Source organism: Trachurus trachurus (assembly GCF_905171665.1).
Source record: "Trachurus trachurus genome assembly, chromosome: 4".
NCBI lineage: Eukaryota > Metazoa > Chordata > Actinopteri > Carangiformes > Carangidae > Trachurus > Trachurus trachurus.
The window spans coordinates 15000858-15021217 of record NC_139898.1 but is presented as its reverse complement, the minus strand read 5'-3'; the positions used below and the strand labels follow the sequence as shown (position 1 = coordinate 15021217).

Genomic DNA, 20360 nt, shown 5'->3' with positions numbered 1-20360 from the left:
TTTCACAATGAATCGTGGTATTAGCCTAAACACCACAATTAATTAATTGTAAAGATTCATAAATACCGTCACTTTCCAAAAATAATTATGTTGGAACCATATCGGCAGTAAAGGTAAATGCACAGATACCGGTCCATTTAGATACCGGTCCATTTACCTAACGTAACACTGAATTGGTAGGAATTTAAATGTTTGCATGTCAGTTGTAATAAAAAAAAAAAACGATTAAAATAAAGTTAAACATTTGGTATAGATGACAATTAATGACTTGAATATTTCAAACACTTCCCCTCGGGGATTAATAATTGGTCCTATATTAAAACAAACAATATGTAAACAATACGACATCTCCATGACAACATATTGTCATGTGTATTGTTTTGCCTTGTGCTGACGGACCACTTGTTTACATAGAGGCTTGTTTATGCCGTTATGTGCAGCGGCTGTCGTCCGTCTGCCGTCTGTCCAATTTCACATGAATGCAGCATGAAAAATACGATTGAGTTGCTTACGATATACAACCAGAACACAAGATGGGAGTAAGTCCTACACAATGTCCCTTTAATAGATACTTGACTATATTTGATTTTACATATTCATAGTGTTGTGAAATTAATTGCATAATAATCATGATAATTGTAATACCGTGATTATTTCTCTGACAAGAATCATACCAAGAAAATCTATAATCGTGACATCCCTACAGTGCAGGCTTTCTGATTTGTGATTATCACACTTTTGGAAAAAGAGAACTATATTGAAAATATAGTTTGAATATGATCTTTCTCATGACATTTGCATTTTAGGAGAATTGATTATTCCATTCACTTCCCAATCCCAACAACTGTTATGGTATTAAATTACAGATACATATTAATGGTGCCTATAGAGGATGAATCCTACATTTGTTGCTTTGTCTTCTCCTCTGCAGACATTCATGGTTCCCATTTGACAGTTCTTAATAATTTTAGAGATACTTACTACACTCAAATGTCTCAAAAACAACTGCTAAATGCAAACATGTTTTCATGGTCAAAGCGCCCAAGTACAGTCACATAAAGCCACAATATTGGCTTTGGCTTGTTTTCTCATGAGATAGTGAAAGTTCAGCTTTTTTTTTTGCGCTACATCTCACGTTCCAGGGGATTTTTATGCAGTACAAAAAATGGAAAGCTTGTTTCAACAGCCTGGAGCATTGTTTTAATTTCTACATTGGCCTTAATCATTCTGTAGCTATTATTGTTTTCGTTATATTGTCTTTGATTTCAAGGTCCTTGGCTTTTATTTATTATTCTATCGTTTTTATCAGTGGAGAGCAGTGAAATTTGGTGAGTTTATCGTGGAACAAGTGGAAGTCCTTATCAGTCTACACCCACAAGAGACTTTCCCTCATGGTAACAGGAAATGTTCATGATTCCAACTGACTCACCCGTTCCGGTATGGACTTTACGCTTGGCACTCGGCCGCTAATTCTTGTAAAACCCATTTATAAAACTAAAAGTAAAACTGACTCATTCAGTCCCAAATTCAAGGAATCCAAACACAGAAAGTTAAATGCAGACTGGTGTATTTGAATGGTTGTACAGAGGCTGAGTCAAATAAGTCAAAACATTACTGTGTTTTTCTTATTGTTCTTTTTTAGAAGTGATAAATAACAGCAGGCATGATGCAGCTTTAAACTCTATTTTTTGTCATCAGAACAGGTGATTTCATAGTTGCTGTAGGCACTCTTCAACTTCTCTACAGACACAGAGTGGTCTGCTTTGCCAAAGCCCTGAAAATGAGGTAGAAACCATGAGTAGTGTATAATCACATACTTTTATCACTATTTTCATTTCTCTTAATGTCCTGCCAAAAAAGGAATGCACTTACAGTTGACTCTCCAAACACCCTCAGTTTTTTCTCTTGGCTGTTGTGCTCTATCTTCCCACCTCCAAGACATTTACACTCCATCCCCAAGGCCTCCACAGCTGGGCTGACCTTCTCAAATATGTGATCTGCAGATAATTCAAGTCAGAAGATACAATCTTGTTTATTTAGACAGTTTTGTTTAAAGTTAAAAGTTACTTTGCCATCACAGCCTTCAGGGTTGTTTGGGGTTTTTTGTTTTTTTTAATGCAATGAGCAGATCAAGGAAGACATGAAGATTAGCAGGTCTTACATCTGCCTGGTCTGTGCAGCATTTATGGATGTTTGCAGACACTGCTGCAGACTGCGCAAATAAATTCTGGCTTGCACACTGAACTGACGCACCTGCCGCTGCTCAGTAGCAAACTGCAGTTACAAACTTACTGTGATACTCTGCACTTTTTGTGCCTCGGACAATATCTTTGTGGGCATCGCCATCTTTCACTTTCACTCTGACCAGTATGTACTTAAATGTTCCCTCTGGATCAATCTCCACGTCGGGGATTTTTGCCAGAGCGTCTGCCATTGTAGCTTTAGTCAGCACACCGGAGACCGTCCGTCTGAGACCATAGACGGCTCGACGACCTGTACCGACGACAGACAACAACATGGTGCGATCAGGACGTCTATTTCCTGTCTTAAAGGGACAGATCATTTGCAGCTTGTTCGCGCGCTCGCGTCTCCTAGTGGCAGCGACGCGAAACTGTTTTGTCCTCAAACCCTGAAATCAAGCAGTCGATTGCACTGCAGTTTATAGCCTAGGCCTACCCAGTTTATGCAAAAGAGAAGAGACCAGCAATGTTGTCATATCATTTTCTTCAACTTTCAGAGTCTTTTTTTATTCTTCTATTTGATTTGACATCTAGGCATACCGTCTTCAGAAAAACGGGTGTTTATCATCAGAGATTGGTTCTGACGCAGTTTTTAGTCCAACACTAGCCTACTTCAGAAGACAACCGGATGGATGTTTTGCCGTAAGTGCTTCAACTCCTGGTCGCTGAATGATCTCTGGAGCCTGTAATCCTTCCTGCAGCCTTTAATGTGGAGCCAAAAAACATAACAAAAACCCTCCAAAGTTCACTGGATTGTCACAAACCACTCCACAGGAAAGAGTTTCTTCCTTTAAAATGGCAAATAAGACAGTGGAGACAGAGTTAGTGAATGGCTGATTGTAAATGGAAACAAAGTGCTCATGCAAAAATGGATTAGCCTACCCAGTTTTTTTTATATTATTCTGTAGCCTACACAAATACTTTTTGTCTTGTAGTAATGTCATAGTTGTAGTAGCCTATCATCCATACTACTTCTGCATATCTACCAATTGCTTAATTAATGTTAGGAGGAGGGTGTGGGTTAAATTCACTAAACCTGGAATTGAGTCTTTCCCTTGAGTCTTGTTCTGTATGAGTTAATTATAGAGTTTGTATTATTTTTCAGGGAAAGAGTGGAGGTTAAGAGGTGTCACATAGCAGCAGTTGTGTCTTGTGCTTGTGCAGGTCAAAAAGGAAGGATATGAACTATCACTTCTAGAAACTGATGCAGCCGGCAGGCGCCTCTGCTCTCGCACCGCACATTTCCTGTCTCTGGACACTCATAAAAAAGACCAGTAAAAAAATTTGTTAGCAGCCTCAGCATTGTGTTTTTCCTACCTCTCGTCTTTTGATGAGCACATCCTTTGACACGACATGTCAATTGTTTTTATTTTTCAGAACTGTCAAAAGTAAGTTCCAGTCTTTTCATTGTCTGTTGGAACAACATGTACATCTAACACATCCAGACTGAATCATTCTCACTGAATCACAATCCAAATTAATTTACAGACACAATAGAGTCCCATTAGCTGTGAAAAAGAAAACACTCTGTAAGGTTCAAACCTAAATAGAGAGACACAGTGTGAATCATTTTGGAGGTAGTTCTCAAGCACTTTATCAGCTCACAGGATTTCACAGTTTCCAAGACTGCAACTTCCCCCCCTTAATCACTTTTCATTTGACACATATGTGTTTTGTGATATGATCCTTCCCAGAAAATGTGAGCTCTTAATTGGGCATTTATTTATTTTGTCTGTGCTTCATGTGCTAAATTTTGCAGTAGTAGACTGTCAGCACATTGCCATATTTGGCACGTATATTTTTTTGCCTAAGTAAAGGGACTAATTATAACTACAAGGAAAAAGTAATAGTAAATACATTACAAGTGAAAGTATTAGCAGTAGCCAAAAATGAAATACTCAAGTAAAACTCAAAGTTAACTTAAATGCAGCACTCATTTTCCACAAGAGACAGTGATGATGATAATAGTATTATAAACAGGAAATTCCATCTAAAACAAAGGATTATTGGCTTTATAGTAAGGACATCAAAACCAAGAGGGAAAGTGTCCAAGCCCCCCTGGTGGGGTGTAGTTGTAGTGAAGCGGCTGTGGGAATTTCCAAAGAAAAACCCTATTGTTATGTGAGCCCCCCCTGCTCTCTGAGATGCTTTAAAACTGGCTCCCTCAGCACACCAAGCTCAGAATTGTCTCATCCTCTGATACACGCAGACTATACTAAGATTCTTCTCTAGGTTATTACACAGACAAACTAAAAATGGTGAGTATGAAGGCATCACTGTAAATGCAGTTGCATTTCATGTAAATGTACTGTATTCTTTAGTTTTAGTCCATGATGATCAATGTATCAATTTATCCTTTTTCACATCATTTTTGTAGGAGTTCTGCTCTGGATTACCTCAGACCCGTGGATCTAAGAACTCATGGATCAGCTTGACGCTTCTTTTCTCAAGTATGTGACTGCAACGAGCCTTTAGTATCCCACTTTAAAGATTTTCTTTATCAAATGTTACTTTTCCAAAACTCTTCCTTCCTCTTATATATATGACCTGTCCTCTATCCTCAGTGCTGTGCATGTGGACCAGTGTAGAGTGCTGGTCTTACTACTACTCTAACGACAAGATGACCTGGCAGGATGCTAGAGCCTGGTGCCAGGAGCACTACACGGACATGGTTGCCATCCAGAACCAGGATGAGATTCAGCATCTCAACATCTATCTACCAAGGAAATCTGGCTACTACTGGATCGGGATCCGCAAGATCAATAACATCTGGACCTGGGTCGGCACCAACAAGGCTCTGACAGCAGAAGCAACCAACTGGGCAAAGGGTGAACCAAACAATGGCAAGAATGGACAAAACACAGGAGTTAGTGAAGACTGCGTGGAGATGTACATCAAAAGGGATAAGGAGCCTGGGAAGTGGAACGATGAAAGGTGCAACAATTGGAAGACAGCTCTCTGCTACACAGGTGAGCTAAAGTTTCAGCAGCTGCTGATTTAAGATGCCTTATTTTTAGAATTCTTGCTCAGAATTAGGAAGTCCAGAGATTAAATTGTTTCAAATTATGTTCTAATGGTGTTATTGAAAAGTTAGAAAGAAAATAACCTCTTCTTCTCTCCCCCAGCTGCCTGTAAGAGTGACTCATGCGTCTATGGAGAATGTGTCGAAACCATCAACAGCCACATGTGTTCTTGTTTTGAAGGCTTTTATGGAGAGAGGTGTGAGCATGGTAAGAAACGCTATGATCTTGTAGGCTACTTGTTCACCTCACTGTAAGTCACATACAGACAGGACTTGACATCTAATTCTCTTGTTTTCTTTGCTTGCAGTTGTTAAGTGCGACAAAGATGAAGTGACTGAGCCAGTTAATGGAAATTTCACTTGCACTCATAAGTATGGTGATTTTTCCTACAACTCTTCGTGCAAGTATTCCTGTGAGAAAGGATACAAGCTGAGTGAGCCAACACCCCTGAGATGCACAGCCTCAAAAGAGTGGTCAGCGCAGCCTCCCACATGTGAACGTGAGTTGAGACAAATTGAGAAACTTTGATTTCAAGTAGCTAAAATCAGAAGAACAGTTTTATGTTCTCAGTGGTGGGACATACTGTAATGTGTTTTTGATGGTCCTTTCTTCCACAGTGGTTCGGTGTCCAGAGTTGTCACGTCCAGCAAGAGGATCCATGGAGCCATCTGATCCTCTGGGTCCCTCCAGCTACCAGTCCACCCGTGTATTTTCTTGTGATGAAGGCTTTGAACTAACTGGGTCCCCATCTAACACTCTGCAATGTGAAGAGTCAGGGAGCTGGAATGCCCCACAGCCAACTTGTGTTGGTACGCACAAATGTTTTATGTTTTTACCTTGTAGCATCTTTGTCTACATTCCACTTCAGCTGCTGACCTCTACTGTTCCCCCTCTGTTTTGCAGCTGTCCAGTGCGCTCCTATTGAGGAACTAGAAAATGGTTCTGTCAACTGTGGAGATGAGGGTATGAGGTTCATCTACGGAAACACCTGCAACTTCAGCTGTGCCTCAGGCTACCGGCTGGTGGGAGAGAGCGATGTGACGTGCACATCAGCAGCTGAGTGGAGTGGGAGAATGCCACGCTGTGAAGGTGAGGGCACACTTTAAATATAATGGAAACCATCTTTATGCCTATAAGATTTTCTCATTCTGTGCCTTTCTGACAAACATGCTAAATGTTACTTGTTTTGTGTGTTTTTTTTGTGATAGCCATCACTTGCCAAAATCCAAAGGGAAATGCTTACCTGATCTCCAAGTGCAGCACATCATCTACTGATCATAGCCCAGGCTCCACCTGCAGCTTCAGCTGTGAAGCCGGTTTTGAACTGCAGGGAGAGCACACCATTCAGTGCTCTGAGGATGGGCAGTGGAATACATCCACACCTACCTGCAAAGGTACGCAAGCATATCACATGTATTCCAATGGTTTGTTTTCAAGTAGCTAAATTCAGAGGAACAGTTTTATGTTCTCAGTGATGGGACATACTGTAATGTGTTTTTGATGGTTTTCTTCCACAGTGGTTCAGTGTCCGGAGTTGTCCCATCCAGCAAGAGGATCCATGGAGCCATCTGATCCTCTGGGTCCCTCCAGCTACCAGTCCATCCGTGTATTTACTTGTGATGAAGGCTTTGAACTAACTGGGTCTCCATCTAACACTCTGCAATGTGAAGCATCAGGAAGCTGGAATGCCCCACAACCAACTTGTGTTGGTACGCACAAATGTTTTATGTCTTTACCTTGCAGCATTTATAGTCCCCATTCCACTGCAGGTGCTGACCTCTACTGTCCCCCCTCTGTTTTGCAGCTGTCCAGTGCGCTCCTATTGAGGAACTAGAACATGGTTCTGTCAACTGTGGAGATGAGGATATGAGGTTCATCTACGGAAACACCTGCAGCTTCAGCTGTGCCTCAGGCTACCGGCTGGTGGGAGAGAGCGATGTGACGTGCACATCAGCAGCTGAGTGGAGTGGGAGAATGCCACGCTGTGAAGGTGAGGGCACACTTTGAATATAATGAAAACCATCTTAATCCTTATAAGACTTTTCTCATTCTGTGCTTTTGTGATAATACCACATTCTCACAAATCTGTAAAAACAAAACTACGTAATAGCTTTGTCACAGCCTATTCATGCTCTGATTTTGTTTCTCATGAGTTATATGTGATGTTTAAGATCTACATTCTTGCTCTCTTTTCAGCTGTACGTTGCCCATTGCTTGAGGCTCCTGAAAACGGTCACATCAACTGCTCAGACAATCAGCCAGAATTCAGCTCTCAGTGCTCCTTCACATGCAGTCAAGATTACTCATTAGATGGGCATGAGCTGCTGACTTGTGATCATCACGGCAACTGGACGGGAGAGAGACCCATCTGCCAAGGTAAAACAAAGAAAACAAGAAATGTTATAAGAAATTTGGATGATTCAAATATTTAAATGCAACTTTGCCTTTTAAGGGTCAAATAATTCACATTTGATTATGTTTCCACAGTTTCCCCGTCTGAGGCTACTGCCATCGTGTCTGGTGTGGCCACAGGAGGCGCTTTGTTAAGTGGTCTGTCTGTTGCCATGTGGGTCCTGAGAAAACTGAAGAACAAGGCAAACAAGTTTGAGCTGAATAGGTGAGATAAGCTTTCACTTTTCTTCAATCATAGATTATTTTGAAAAACATTTTGAATTTCAGTGCTCATCCTCTTCTTTTTCTTTCCTTACAGCAACTCTGACATAGAGGCTCCACCACAGGTCTACAAAAACAGCACTGACAGCCTCATATAAAACTGTGATAATCTCCAGAAGCAACTATATATAGTATATCTAAAACATAAGTGTGTGGCTAGACAATGACTTCTTGTTGATAGGAAAACCCAGTATGTCAGCAATGTCAATGATGTAAGAAAATGTTTTCTTTTACACCTTTGCATTTAATGGCTGCATCATGCTTTTGTTGAATTTTCATTTAGAAAATATCATTTATTTGCTCTTTAATGTTATTCAAGCATGTATTTCCTCCCTGAGGGAGTTTGATATGGAACATATTGTTCAACAGGTTTATGAAAATGCTGGAAAGGTGCATGGCTCTATCCACTGTAAATACCGCATAATATTGTGGGTGGAAGCCATGTTATTGCAGAACTGTGAAAAATTTCAATGTATTAATTTCTGTATTTATATGCTATTTATTTACTTGATGTTTAATGCATTTGAAATGTTCACTGGTATTTATGTATGTTTGAAGCAGTGCTGACGTTTATTCATAATAAAACTTCAAACCATCATTCGCTTTTGGTTGTTTCATGCGTCTTCCAGTGTTCCTGTTCATAAAGATATATTTAAGATATAGGTTATTACTGTGTAACAATGCTGGTTCACAAAGGTCAAGCCATGAAGTCCACACACAATTCAAAGTATATTCTCACACTTTGAGCAGTGACATTAACCCTGATAATGCAGGGCATCATGTGTTTTTTCAGGAGACCAGGAAGACCCATTTACAAATACAACACGACCTCTTGTCATTCCATTATAGGGCCCAGGACAGAGCACAATAGTGTGAGATATGCAAGGCGTCAGATCATCACCATTGTTTGCCTCAATGAGTTTAGAGACTTCTGTGTCAGCACTTAAGTGAGAACAGAAATAAATCTGATATCTTACATCAGACTGGAGGCGACAGTGTGGGCCCTCTGTTTCTATGTTAACTTGGGTTCATCACCGGTCCGGATGCAAAGTAGCTGTATCGCTAAAAAACATCTGTGTAGGATACTGAAAATGCTAATTTCAGGGTTTTCTCCATCATTATAAGACTTTGGCTTGCTGCCTAAGTGTTTTTGCCCACTGCCAAAGCTGAATGAGTGGGAAGTATGGAAAAACAATCTCCCCTCCCCGATCCTTGAACTGGCAATTATATATTGTGAATTTGGGTGATTTTGCACATCTACAGTCTATTCTTGACTGGCGACTGACTCCAATTGCACAATTTGCACTCACACGTCTGCTACGAGCGCTTGGAGTTTAGCTGAGTGAGGAGTGACTGAGCCCAAGGTGAGACAATCTGTTAGTGTGAATGCTGGAGGCATTCAACACACTATTCTTCTTTTTCATCATTCTGACGTCTTCCGTACACTCTTTCAGAGTCTAACTACTTCTACATTCTTTGTAAGATCAAAACAATTCATATCAAAACCTTGTGCTTGATTTCCTATTTCATATCATTGTTACAATGTCCCCATTTTCTGCATCTTTTTTTTTTTTTTTTTTACAATAGATTCCAATGGAGAAGATGTTAAAACTCGTCAAAACTTCAGCCTCCGATAACTTCAACTAGGCCATACTTAAAAATTCAGCTGCTAACTTCTTTCAACTTTTAAAACATTCATGACTAAAGACTTTCAACTATTCATTTTCTGTTCAACTTTTTCATATCTTCTACCATTGTTTTTTATTTTTATTTTTAATCATTGTTCAGTTCATAATCATTTCAGACAAATTTTGATTTCATAATGGACATGGCTATTGGAGAATATTCGGGAGTGGGTGATATAATTGGAGAAAGTCTAAATCTTATCTGAAAAAATCTCTGTAGCTCCTCCTTAACACCTCACAATACATTTCCCAGCAAAAAAAAATCTGATTACCATGTAGACAAAGTTATCGTCTCAGAAAATGTGCTTTAAAAAGCAGAGAGACTTACAGAATGAGCCTCTGGGTGATGCTACCGTAATGCCACCCAGCTGCCCTTTTTTTTAAACTCGCTAACATTTCCACAACTTTCTTTTTTCGTCACTACACCAAAATGACATAGCCTACATGTTCAGCAAGGTCTACAGTTCCATATAAAGATTTTGCCAATAGGTATAGTTTTTTTCTTAAATGGAAGGAGTTTGCAGGGTAGGTACAGTAGACCCCTTTCTCCCATATAAATGTATCCCTCATGTACAGTATGTCGCATAGTAAAAAACTCAGCACGGCCATGGTAACGTCTGTGGGCAGGCTGAGGTTTTGCAGGTAATTTGAAACATCTGAAACTAGGATGTTAGGATGTTTATTGTCAAAGTCCAACACACACACACACACACACACACACACACACACACACACACACACACACACACACACACACACACACACACACACACACACTACAGTACACCACATTACTGTAGATGACAGCTCATTAATATAAGTGTCTAGAGAGAGATGATTATGTTTCTCTCTTTGTCTGCACAATTGTGAGTCTTGACCTGAAGGACTTGAATTTGATCCTGTAGCTATGACCGAGCAACAGGTTGAAGCCTCAATTTTTTGTTCTCTTAGCTGTTCTTGTGTGTGTAAAGCAGCCCTTCATGTCATACATTTAAGGGGGTCTTTCCATAAATACATGTCAGTTCATTCACACAATGAGGATTTCAGGATTTTACAGGTAGGCCTACTGTATTTTTCAAATTACAGTAATAAGAATAAAATAAGTTCCATCTAAATAGTTTTCTGGGTTTTTTGGTTCATATTCCCTTTCATAGATTTTTTCTTTCATGCATGAGTGAGTAATCTTTCCCTGATCCCACCTTTACCAAAAGAAAGTAGCATTTCCCCCCAAAATTGGTTTGTGTATAATAACTCATTAAACCAGTCCTTCATCACATACATTCACTCTGTACAGTAAACATCCAGGGATTGTATGATAATGTGGGACTGTACCGCCAGAACAGAAATATAAAAGCCTGACACTGATCCCTGGTCAGGCCACTAACACTCACTTTTTGTACCACTGTGGTGTAGTGATTTTCGTTTCTAATGAGAAAGATTATGATATATGTTTAGTAACATTTTGTTAACATATCAGGCTACAATATCAACCCTGTGTTCGTAAATCTTTTCTTATTCAATATTTTTTACATTGTGGTATTCATTTTCTTTTTCTTTTTTCTTCAAGCAAACAACTGTTATCTGTAGGTCACTGAAATGAAGTGGACACTCTTCCTCCTCCTTGGTGAGTTTAAATTTTAATACTATAGAGTTGCTAAATTGGCATTAAGCCTTTCACTTCTGATGGCAAATTGTCATCTTGTTCCCCTCTCAGGTAGCTCACTGGTTGGAACTACTATGTGCTGGACATATCATTACTCAAATACAACTATGAACTGGACCGAGGCCAGGCAGTTTTGCCAGGACAATCACACAGACATGGTGGTAATCCAGAGCCAGTGCGAGAATGAGGATCTGGTCAAATTCCTGCCGGAGAAAGACAGAAGTCCATATTATTGGATTGGAATCACCAAAAAACACAAGAATGAAACATGGACCTGGGTTGGGAATAACAGCACATGGGTTGGTAATGAGTCATGGGCAGAAAATGAGCCAAATAACGATCACATCACAGAGTTTTGTGTGGAAATCTATGTCAAAGCAGGAAAAAACCGAGGGAAGTGGAATGATGAGAAATGTTCCAATGAAAAATACCCTGTTTGTTATGAAGGTAAGTTAAGCTGTTTTTAAAACTTGTTAGAGTTTCATGAACAATAGTGATTTCAGTACTATACTTTCTCTTGACAGCCCAATGTAATGCAACATCATGTGGCAGAGGAACATGCAAGGAGATCATAAATAACATAACATGTGACTGTGAAGATGGCTTCACGGGAGACAGATGCCAAATGGGTGAGACAAAAAATGCTTTTGGTGGCTGTGACTGTTTGCCATTTTAAAATACAATTATTTCAGAGTGCATAATTCTTTCAATGTATATGCATATAAAAAATGTTCTGAAATGATCTTTAAAAAATCTATAGCCTACCTATTTTAGAATAATCTTACTGCTACTACACCTGTCAAGCTTTCTTTTCTTGCACAGCAAAGATAATGATAATAATGGAAAATTTACCTGACAAAATTCTTCATCTTATACAACATATAGTGCTAACATATTAAACCGTACAGTATATGTACATGCAACCATATGCGCTTGAACAATGAGCAAATAGTCAATTTCCTCCTAGCTCAGCAAATCCTCTCAGTCTGCAGATTAATTAGTTAATCGCAGCTCCTAATTGTTGATGTTGTTTTTGTTGTTCCACTCATGTGAGTTTCTGGACTGTTCTGTTCCTGCTTTTTTCATTTTTAAAGTTATTGTCTGCCTGAGTCTGATACTCCGCTACCTCTGCCCCCTGTGGCCTCGCTCACTCACTGACTCACACTGCTCTTCTTCACTACATTACTTCTCATTACTTTGTTACTTATTTGGACTCTTCCACTCTCCCTTCACCCGTCAGCTAAAAGATGTCCCACTCTGAACTCTACTGCCCATGGCTCCTTATTTTGCATTCATCCACATGGAGACTTCAGTGTTGGTTCCCGCTGCACGTCAACGTGCGAGGAGGGTTTTCTGCTGAAAGGGACAGCTGACACAGAGTGCACCTCTCAGGGCACATGGAGTGCAGGCCTCCCACACTGCTTGGGTAAAAGAAAAAACATGTGTTTTTAGCACAGTCATAAGCAACTCCATCTGTTTCCTTTGTATCCCGAGGCCAGGATGAGGATCATGTTCAGAATACCGATCAAAATTACTTACCTCAGCTTTTATGTGGTCTAGAAAATGTGTCCTCTTCACAATAGAAAGTAAATGTAAGACATTACATAACTGTACCCCTGTTAACCTCTAACCTTCTAACCTCTGTTAACTGTTTGTACCCACAGCTGTGGAATGCCCCCATCTGCCTCCGCCTGATAATGGAGACCTTAGCTGCTCTGGAAGAAAATTGGCATTTAACTCAACCTGCCAACTGAAATGCCACCAAGGCTTCCTGCTGATAGGCTCACAGAGTGTTACCTGTGGTCCCACTGGGGACTGGAGCGGCCCAAGACCCACATGTACAAGTAAATATGAAAGTTTGTTTCATGCTTTTTTTTTTAAGGTAACCATTGCACTTTGTATTGCAACAGTAGCACTGGTACTGAGTTGTTTTAGAAAGAATTATTATTCCATTCAATTTGATTTGTACAGGGCCAAATCATAATACACATTATCCCCGGGCACTTTACAGGGTAAGACCTTACTTTTTGACTTTATGAAACCCAACAGTAAAATGTTAGATTAGATAAAATTAGATTATAATGTATTGCCATTTACAATACAAGTACACAACAAATATTGTGTGTTTCCCTAAGTCAAAGAAGACCTCTGAAAAAAAAAGGAAATACAAAAGATAAAAGAAAGGACATGAGAGCCAGCCCAATCATACATACAGATTAAACAGGAGAGACAAAAGCAAGAGGGGGGGGGGGGACTAAATAATAATTGGAGGGACTGCTTTTTATTTTTTTCTCAGGCTACAAACAGGCTCTGCTGGCCATGGCTGGGTGTGGGGCCTTGTCGACCTTCTGCTGCATCTGTTTTTGCTGGATGAAACGTAGAAAAAGTAACTATTTCTCAATTATGCCCCACAGAACCTAAAGATACAATGCAATCCTATTGCAACACTAGTGATCTGTTTGTCCGTTCATTTCTCACAGGAAAAAAACTTACACAAAGGTCAGTGTTGAAATTGCTTGTCCAAAGCAACTCCACCCATTTATGCAGCATAAGGGATCTTCAAGTTTTATTATGTTGACTTAAAAAAAAAAAAGTGGAGTCAAAATGTCAGTTTCAAAATGCTTGTCTCTCACAGGGAGCCTGAAGAAGTGACGAGTCCATCCAGTGAGGTGAACGGATAAAGGAGGGCTGGAACCTAATTTATGACATATTAGAATAGATCTATATTTATCCAAATGTAGTTATTCATATTATTTGTAGTACACAGTCCATAAATAAACCTTTATAACTGCCTGCACAGTGCATATGCCAAGATGACAGTTAATCATTTCCTCTAATATATTACATGTTTAATTGTGTGTGTATGCTATGTATTATTATTAGAACATGTGCGTAATCTCAAAACACGCATTTACAGTAATTCTGCTACTTCTTTATCAGAACAAAATTTAATAAATGTCATGGAATTATGCCAGTGTGTGTGTGTGTGTGTGTGTGTGTGTGTGTGTGTGTGTGTGTGTGTGTGTGTGTGTGTGTGTGTGTGTGTGTGTGTGTGTGTGTGTGTGTGTGTGTGTGTGTGTGTCGTGGTGCCCTTCCTGAAAGGAAGTTATGGTAAGTGATATTACAAAATTAGCTTACAGTAAGCCACACTCATTGGAGGACAATTTATGCCGTTTTGCTATTCATCGCAAGCAAAGTGGAGTACATGCAACAACAGTGAGTGGCTGAAGACAGACCTAATGGTAAGCTGTAAACTTTGAGTGTAAAATCTGTGAATTCACATCCCATACAATTATGTTTAAAAAATTAAAAAATACATTTTTCATTTCAGATGTCTCAAGAATCAAGTTTGCATCACATGGTGCTGATAGTTGCGCTGATTGTTTTTACTCAAGGTAAATCTTCTTAATCCATGAACAGCACATGCTTCACAAGTTCACTTTAAACTCATTGTCCTTGCATTTCATCTAAGACCTGAACTGTGGTGGAGGAGCAAAGGCATGGACCTACAACTACAGCACCAGCCCAAGACGAGAATGGTGTGATGCCCGTAAGTGGTGCCAGGAGCACTACACAGACATAGTGGCCATCCAGTCCCAGGAGGAGAATGACTTCATCGACAACCTGCTGCCACGTTATTCAAAATATTACTGGATAGGTTTTCACAGAGAGGCTGGAGTGTGGACCTGGGAAGGAACTAATAAGGTCGTGCCTAACGAATTTCAAAACTGGGCGACAGGCGAACCAGATGACTTAGCAGATCGGGACTGTGTGGAGATTTACATTAAGAGGAACGAAGACAGAGCCAAGTGGAACAATGAGAAATGCCAAAGTAAAAAGGGAGCAATATGCTACTCTGGTAAAGCACTCACAATTTTGTTTTGTTTGGACATACATACTGAGTCCTACAGTCTTATTATAGCATTTAAAATCTCTGTCTGTATGTATGTAGAAACTTGCACACAGGATTCCTGCAGTGTCCATGCAGACTGTGTGGAAACCGTGGGGAGCTATGCTTGTCAGTGTCATCCTGGTTTCTTTGGACAGCGCTGTGAGGAGGGTGAGTGAAACAGTCATCATTTTGTTGAGACCAGCCATGACCTCTGAAATGAGATTTTTTTTAAAAACATGATTTTTGTGTTATTTATCTTTAGCAATCACATGCAATCCCTTGCCAGAACCAGAGAAAGGTTCTCATGACTGTTCCCATCCCCATGGGTCCTATCGTTTCAACTCTTCCTGTGGTTTCCACTGTGAACTTGGCTTTCGCTTGTTAGGCTCGCCCCAACTGTTGTGCCAGAGCAGTGGGCACTGGGACCACCCAGTTCCCCTGTGTCAAGGTATGGCCACTGTATAACAACAATGTGAAAATAATTGTTATTTCAGGTGACAAAGTTACAAGGAAAACATTCTTTTTTATTTATTTATTCCTCTTGTAGTTGAACAGTGTCCAGCTCTGAAGCACACTAACATCAGTGGAGGTGCAATGACCTGCAGCCACCCCATTGCGCCTTACAGCTACAACTCCACCTGTGAGATCAGGTGTGATGAAGGATATGAGCTGAGTGGAGAGAGCCAGATGCGTTGTGACCACACTGGGCAGTGGACTGCCAGTGTCCCAGCATGTACATGTAAAGTGATCATCTTTACCTTGAAATAGGAAATTTTGACCAAAAAAACCTGATTAGAAATGTAAAATATTGAACATTCATATTTTTTGTGTATTGCTTGACGCCTGGTAATAGATTGTCACTGCTACCTTTTGCACATAATTTACTGAACTCAGAGTGCAGCTACATCCTGTCCAGACAGTACAGCAGATCAGAGGCAGGTCACACCTGTCACCACTTTACTTCACACCTATTTATGTCTGCGTTGGGGAAACAATATCATGTTTTAATGTAGGTTGGCAGTTCCTGTTTTCTCTGACTATAAATTATGTCAGCGTTATTATTCACACCACCACATGCTATGTGTTTGAAAGCAGACACAATGCACAGTGGTTCAAACTGGTATGTTACACAAGGATGTTGATTTGCATTGAGTGTGACTGTGTGATATCTGTCTCGCACCACAGTGAAAAAGTGCTCCCCCATTCTCTTTCTTGATGCTGGCAACGTGACATGTGTGGACACTGTGGAGCCTTTCTCCTTTGGCTCCCAGTGTGACTTCACCTGTCAGGACGGCTACTACCTGACTGGGGACAGTACACTCACCTGTCTGGCTTCAGGGAAATGGAGCAAACCTTCACCTACATGCACAGGTTTGGGACTTATTTGTGATTCTCATGGTGACTGAGAATTCATTTGTTCCCTGTAAGCAACACAAGTTTTCTGAAAAAAAGACAAAACTACCCACTGCTCTGGTGAGTAATAGTGTTTCTTCTTACTTCAGTGGTACAATGCAACCGTCTAGAGGCCCCACCCCATGCCTCTGTGCAATGCCAAGGACCTTTGGGAGAGTACAACTATGGCTCAATATGCACTGTGCAATGTGAAAAAGGATTTGATGTGATCGGCACAAACATGACAAAATGTTCTTCACATGGCAACTGGAGTCATGCACTTCCTGTCTGCCAGGGTAGGGCCACTGATGACTAAATGATGAATCGTATTCCACACATTCTGTTCCCATCACTCACAATTTCTCTGAAATAAACACTTGTTTTTCAACAATTATGTATATAAAATGTGCACCTTATGGAATTTCCTCTTCTGTTGTCCCTCAAGCTAAGAGGTGCTATCCCATAGATTCTCCCCTTTATGGCTCCATATCCTGCTCTCGCCCGAATGGTCCCTTCAGTTTTGGTTCTCAGTGCACGTCAACCTGTGATGAGGGTTTCCTCTTGAATGGGACCATCACCACTGAGTGCACCTCTCTGGGCACTTGGAGCGCAAACATCCCACGCTGCTTTGGTAAAGAAAAATGCAAAATTTTGGCATCCTGACTGTTAACTGTGATGTTAACTTAGATGCTGGCACCACTTAATCATATAACATAAGAATATCTTGTTGGACTCTTTCTGTTGCCCCTCAGCAAAAAGATGTCCCACTCTGAACTCTACTGCCCATGGCTCTTTATTTTGCATCGATCCACATGGAGAGTTCAGTTTTCGTTCCCGGTGCACGTCAGCCTGTCAGGAGGGTTTTCTCCTGAATGGTACAGGTGACACTGACTGCACCTCTCTGGGCACGTGGAGTGCAGACATCCCACATTGTTTGGGTAAAAAATAAATAAAAAATCTTTGTATCGTAATTTGCTCAATAGATATCAACAGACAATTCTCAATGTAGTTGTTGTGATAGTATGACTGAATTTGAATAAACTCTTTGTCTATTTGTTCCCCAGCTAAGAGATGCCCCACTCTCAACTCTCCCCGTCATGGCTCCTTTTCCTGCTCAGATCCGCATGGACAGTTCAGCTTTGGTTCTCAATGCACATCAACCTGTGATGAGGGTTTCCTGCTACATGGGACAGCTGAGACAAACTGCACATCAGTGGGCAAATGGAGCAGAGATGTCCCACTTTGTTTGGGTAATAAATGATCATGGTCTAGGACATAATCAAGCAAATGTAACTGAAAGACCTTGTCATGTCCTCTTCTAGTTCACTTTGGCCACATGCAGCTCTAAAATGTCTGTCTTGCATGTCTATTCCAGCTAAGAGATGTCCTACCCAGACCACTCTCCCTCACGGTTCTTTATCCTGCCGTGGTCCTCATGGAAATTTCACTTTTGGTTCTCGGTGTACATCAACCTGTGAGGAGGGTTTTGTCCTGAAGGGCCCAGCTGACTCAGAGTGCACCTCTCAGGGCACATGGAGCACTGACACCCCACAGTGCTTGGGTAAAAAACACAAAACAAAACATAGATCTCAGTTTTATTATTTGTTGATTAGAAAACAATATTAGAGCTCTTAAGATCACGTCATAGATTCTGCGTTCCAGTGTGTCCAATAAAGCCCTAATATATCTTGTTGATCTCTCCTTCTGTCTGTTGCAGCCAAGAGATGTCCTTCTCTGAGCTCTCCCCCTCATGGCTCTGTATCCTGTTCTGGCCCTCATGGAGAGTTCAGTTTCGGTTCTCGGTGCACGTTTACCTGTGCGGACGGTTTTGTCCTGAATGGTACAGGTGACACTGAATGCACCTCTGCAGGCACATGGAGCAGAGAAACAGCCCACTGTCTGGGTAATAAATCAAATTCTGAACACTTGGCATTTATTCCCTGCTGCATGCTTGTGTTTTAGGATGTGGGTTCCTATGTGGATTTATAGATGTATTTACATGTTGCAACAGAAAAGCTATGTCATTAACTTCCATTATGTGGAATTAGTGGTTAGGTCTGTAAAATATTCTTTGTTTGAGACAATGGGGTTTGTTCAGTGGCTGGTGGTTATGGTTTAATTTTATCTGCAGCACGTCCATGCCCCCTACTGGCCAAAGCTCCACAACAAGGAAGAATGAACTGTAGCCATCCACACTCTCCATTCAGCTATAACTCCCGCTGTGGTTTTGAATGTAATGAGGGTTTCTGGCTGAGGGGAACACCGACTGTGACATGCAACCACTCAGGCGACTGGAGTCAGGATCTACCCACTTGCCAGCGTGAGTGCTCAGCATTATCTTAAATGCACCACTTTGGTCTTGCTGTTCTGGTTTTCAAACAGCTGGTCTAATTACAGTTTCTGTCCTTTCCAGCGGTACAGTGTGAGGCCGTCCCTGCCTTGTCTCTGCCCCTCTCTGTGAACTGCTCCCACCCTCTGGGGAATTTCAGCTTTGGCTCGGAGTGTCTTTTTACATGTACAGGTGGATTCTCCTTGAATGGCACTGAGGCACTGCTATGCTCCTCCTCTGGGCTTTGGAGTGATAGTCTGCCAAACTGCACAGGTAAAATTTTCATTAAAACTGATTCTCTGGGATAGGAGTGTATTGCCAGTGTTTGCTTGGTAGTTCTTTATTAACTGAAAGACTGATGACATCATAGACATCATAATGAAAGGTAAAGTGAGAACAAGACAGAAAAGTTTCAGACTCATATTAATGAACATTTCTGTGTTTCCTGTACAAGCTCTTCCAAGTGGGACTGCCATGCTGATGAATAGCCCAGTCGGGGTGGCCTCTATTGTTGTGCCACTTGCCCTGATAGGACTGGCCGGTTTGGCTTTGTTTCTTTTGAAACGACCTAAAAATCGAGGTGAAAGCTACAATAATGATGCTGCACATACACATCATACTCATACAATTTGAAAACATTTTGTTGTGACACACACAGATTATTTTTCCCCATCCCATCTCTTGATCTTTACAGGAAAAGCGATTATATCGGATGTGGCATCATGGGAAGAAAGAGAGAATCCAGCATTTGAGTCTTGATCTTTTTTTCTTTGATCTCTTTTGAAGCTTTTGATTTTTGAAGCAACGCATTTCAAAATACTGAAACAAATTTTCTTGCTGTTATTAATGATATTATTATCTGAAGCTTGATAATTTGATACTGATAACTGATAACTTTGTTCAAGTGTGATTTAAATGTGCAAGTGCCATACATTACAGAGTTTGTGTGCAGCTTTTACTTAATTGCCTGCTTGTGTCTTGTGTCTGCTTGTATCTTGTCACTTAAATTGCCAATAAATTTTAAAGATCCTTGAAATGTTGCATTTATTTATTCACTTTCTTAGCTGACTCACCCACTCCTTCACATTAAGCATTTGATCAGCGCTGGCATACTTTCAGCAATGTCCACTGTGATGTGGTACATTCCCTCCTTTGCAGCCTGGTTTACCCACATTTGACCTCCTCCATAGGATCCAATAATGTGGGGTCAGGTGGTGGAGGACCTATGAGGTTGCCAAACTGGCTCAAAGTGTCAATTTAGCACATTTAATGGCCAGAAAGCTCCTGTCACTGAGTGGCGAAGAGGTGATCTATTATCAGTCGCAGCTCAATGTGTCACACTGGGAATGGATCCAACATTGTGGGGCAACTTACAGCAATCAGAGTAGCTACAGAATACTGAACTGTCTTGATCCAAGGCTGACATGATATAATATATCAGGGATGATACATATTTTCTACTA

General features: G+C 40.7%; 2 protein-coding genes across 2 annotated transcripts; one reads left to right on the top strand and one right to left on the bottom strand.

Annotated features, from left to right (window-relative positions):
* Positions 1–1550: 1550 nt before the first annotated feature.
* On the bottom strand, positions 1551–2521 carry LOC310984615 (14 kDa phosphohistidine phosphatase). Its single transcript, XM_083969867.1, has 3 exons — positions 2293–2521; positions 1873–1997; positions 1551–1774 (listed from the first exon to the last, which is right to left on the bottom strand). The coding sequence occupies exons 1-3, from the start codon at positions 2516–2518 to the stop codon at positions 1682–1684; spliced, it is 444 nt and encodes a 147-aa protein (XP_083825993.1). The 5' UTR covers positions 2519–2521; the 3' UTR covers positions 1551–1681.
* A 1941-nt stretch (positions 2522–4462) lies between these two features.
* Positions 4463–19903, top strand: selp (selectin P). The gene is made up of 31 exons (XM_083970108.1): positions 4463–4498; positions 4618–4690; positions 4805–5209; positions 5366–5470; positions 5571–5762; positions 5881–6072; positions 6167–6352; positions 6472–6657; positions 6781–6972; positions 7068–7253; positions 7460–7639; positions 7751–7880; positions 7974–8001; positions 13765–13783; positions 14429–14526; positions 14616–14679; positions 14757–15143; positions 15237–15344; positions 15439–15624; positions 15724–15915; positions 16362–16547; positions 16679–16864; positions 17014–17199; positions 17321–17506; positions 17633–17818; positions 17944–18129; positions 18286–18471; positions 18700–18888; positions 18982–19170; positions 19352–19477; positions 19592–19903. Exons 1-31 carry the CDS (start codon positions 4496–4498, stop codon positions 19654–19656), a joined length of 4983 nt encoding a protein of 1660 aa, XP_083826234.1. The 5' UTR covers positions 4463–4495; the 3' UTR covers positions 19657–19903.
* The last annotated feature ends 457 nt before the right edge of the window (positions 19904–20360 follow it).

Excerpts from the sequence above, each read along its gene's own strand:
- LOC310984615 (XM_083969867.1), bottom strand. The coding sequence starts at position 2,518 with ATGTTGTTGTCTGTCGTCGGTACAGGTCGTCGAGCCGTCTATGGTCTC. Across the intron at positions 1,998-2,292 it reads AAAAAGTGCAGAGTATCACA|ATCACATATTTGAGAAGGTC; the intron begins GTAAGTTTGTAA and ends AATTATCTGCAG. Across the intron at positions 1,775-1,872 it reads GGGTGTTTGGAGAGTCAACT|GGCTTTGGCAAAGCAGACCA; the intron begins GTAAGTGCATTC and ends CCTCATTTTCAG.
- selp (XM_083970108.1), top strand. Across the intron at positions 14,680-14,756 it reads GCTGATTGTTTTTACTCAAG|ACCTGAACTGTGGTGGAGGA; the intron begins GTAAATCTTCTT and ends ATTTCATCTAAG. Across the intron at positions 18,889-18,981 it reads GGATCTACCCACTTGCCAGC|CGGTACAGTGTGAGGCCGTC; the intron begins GTGAGTGCTCAG and ends TGTCCTTTCCAG.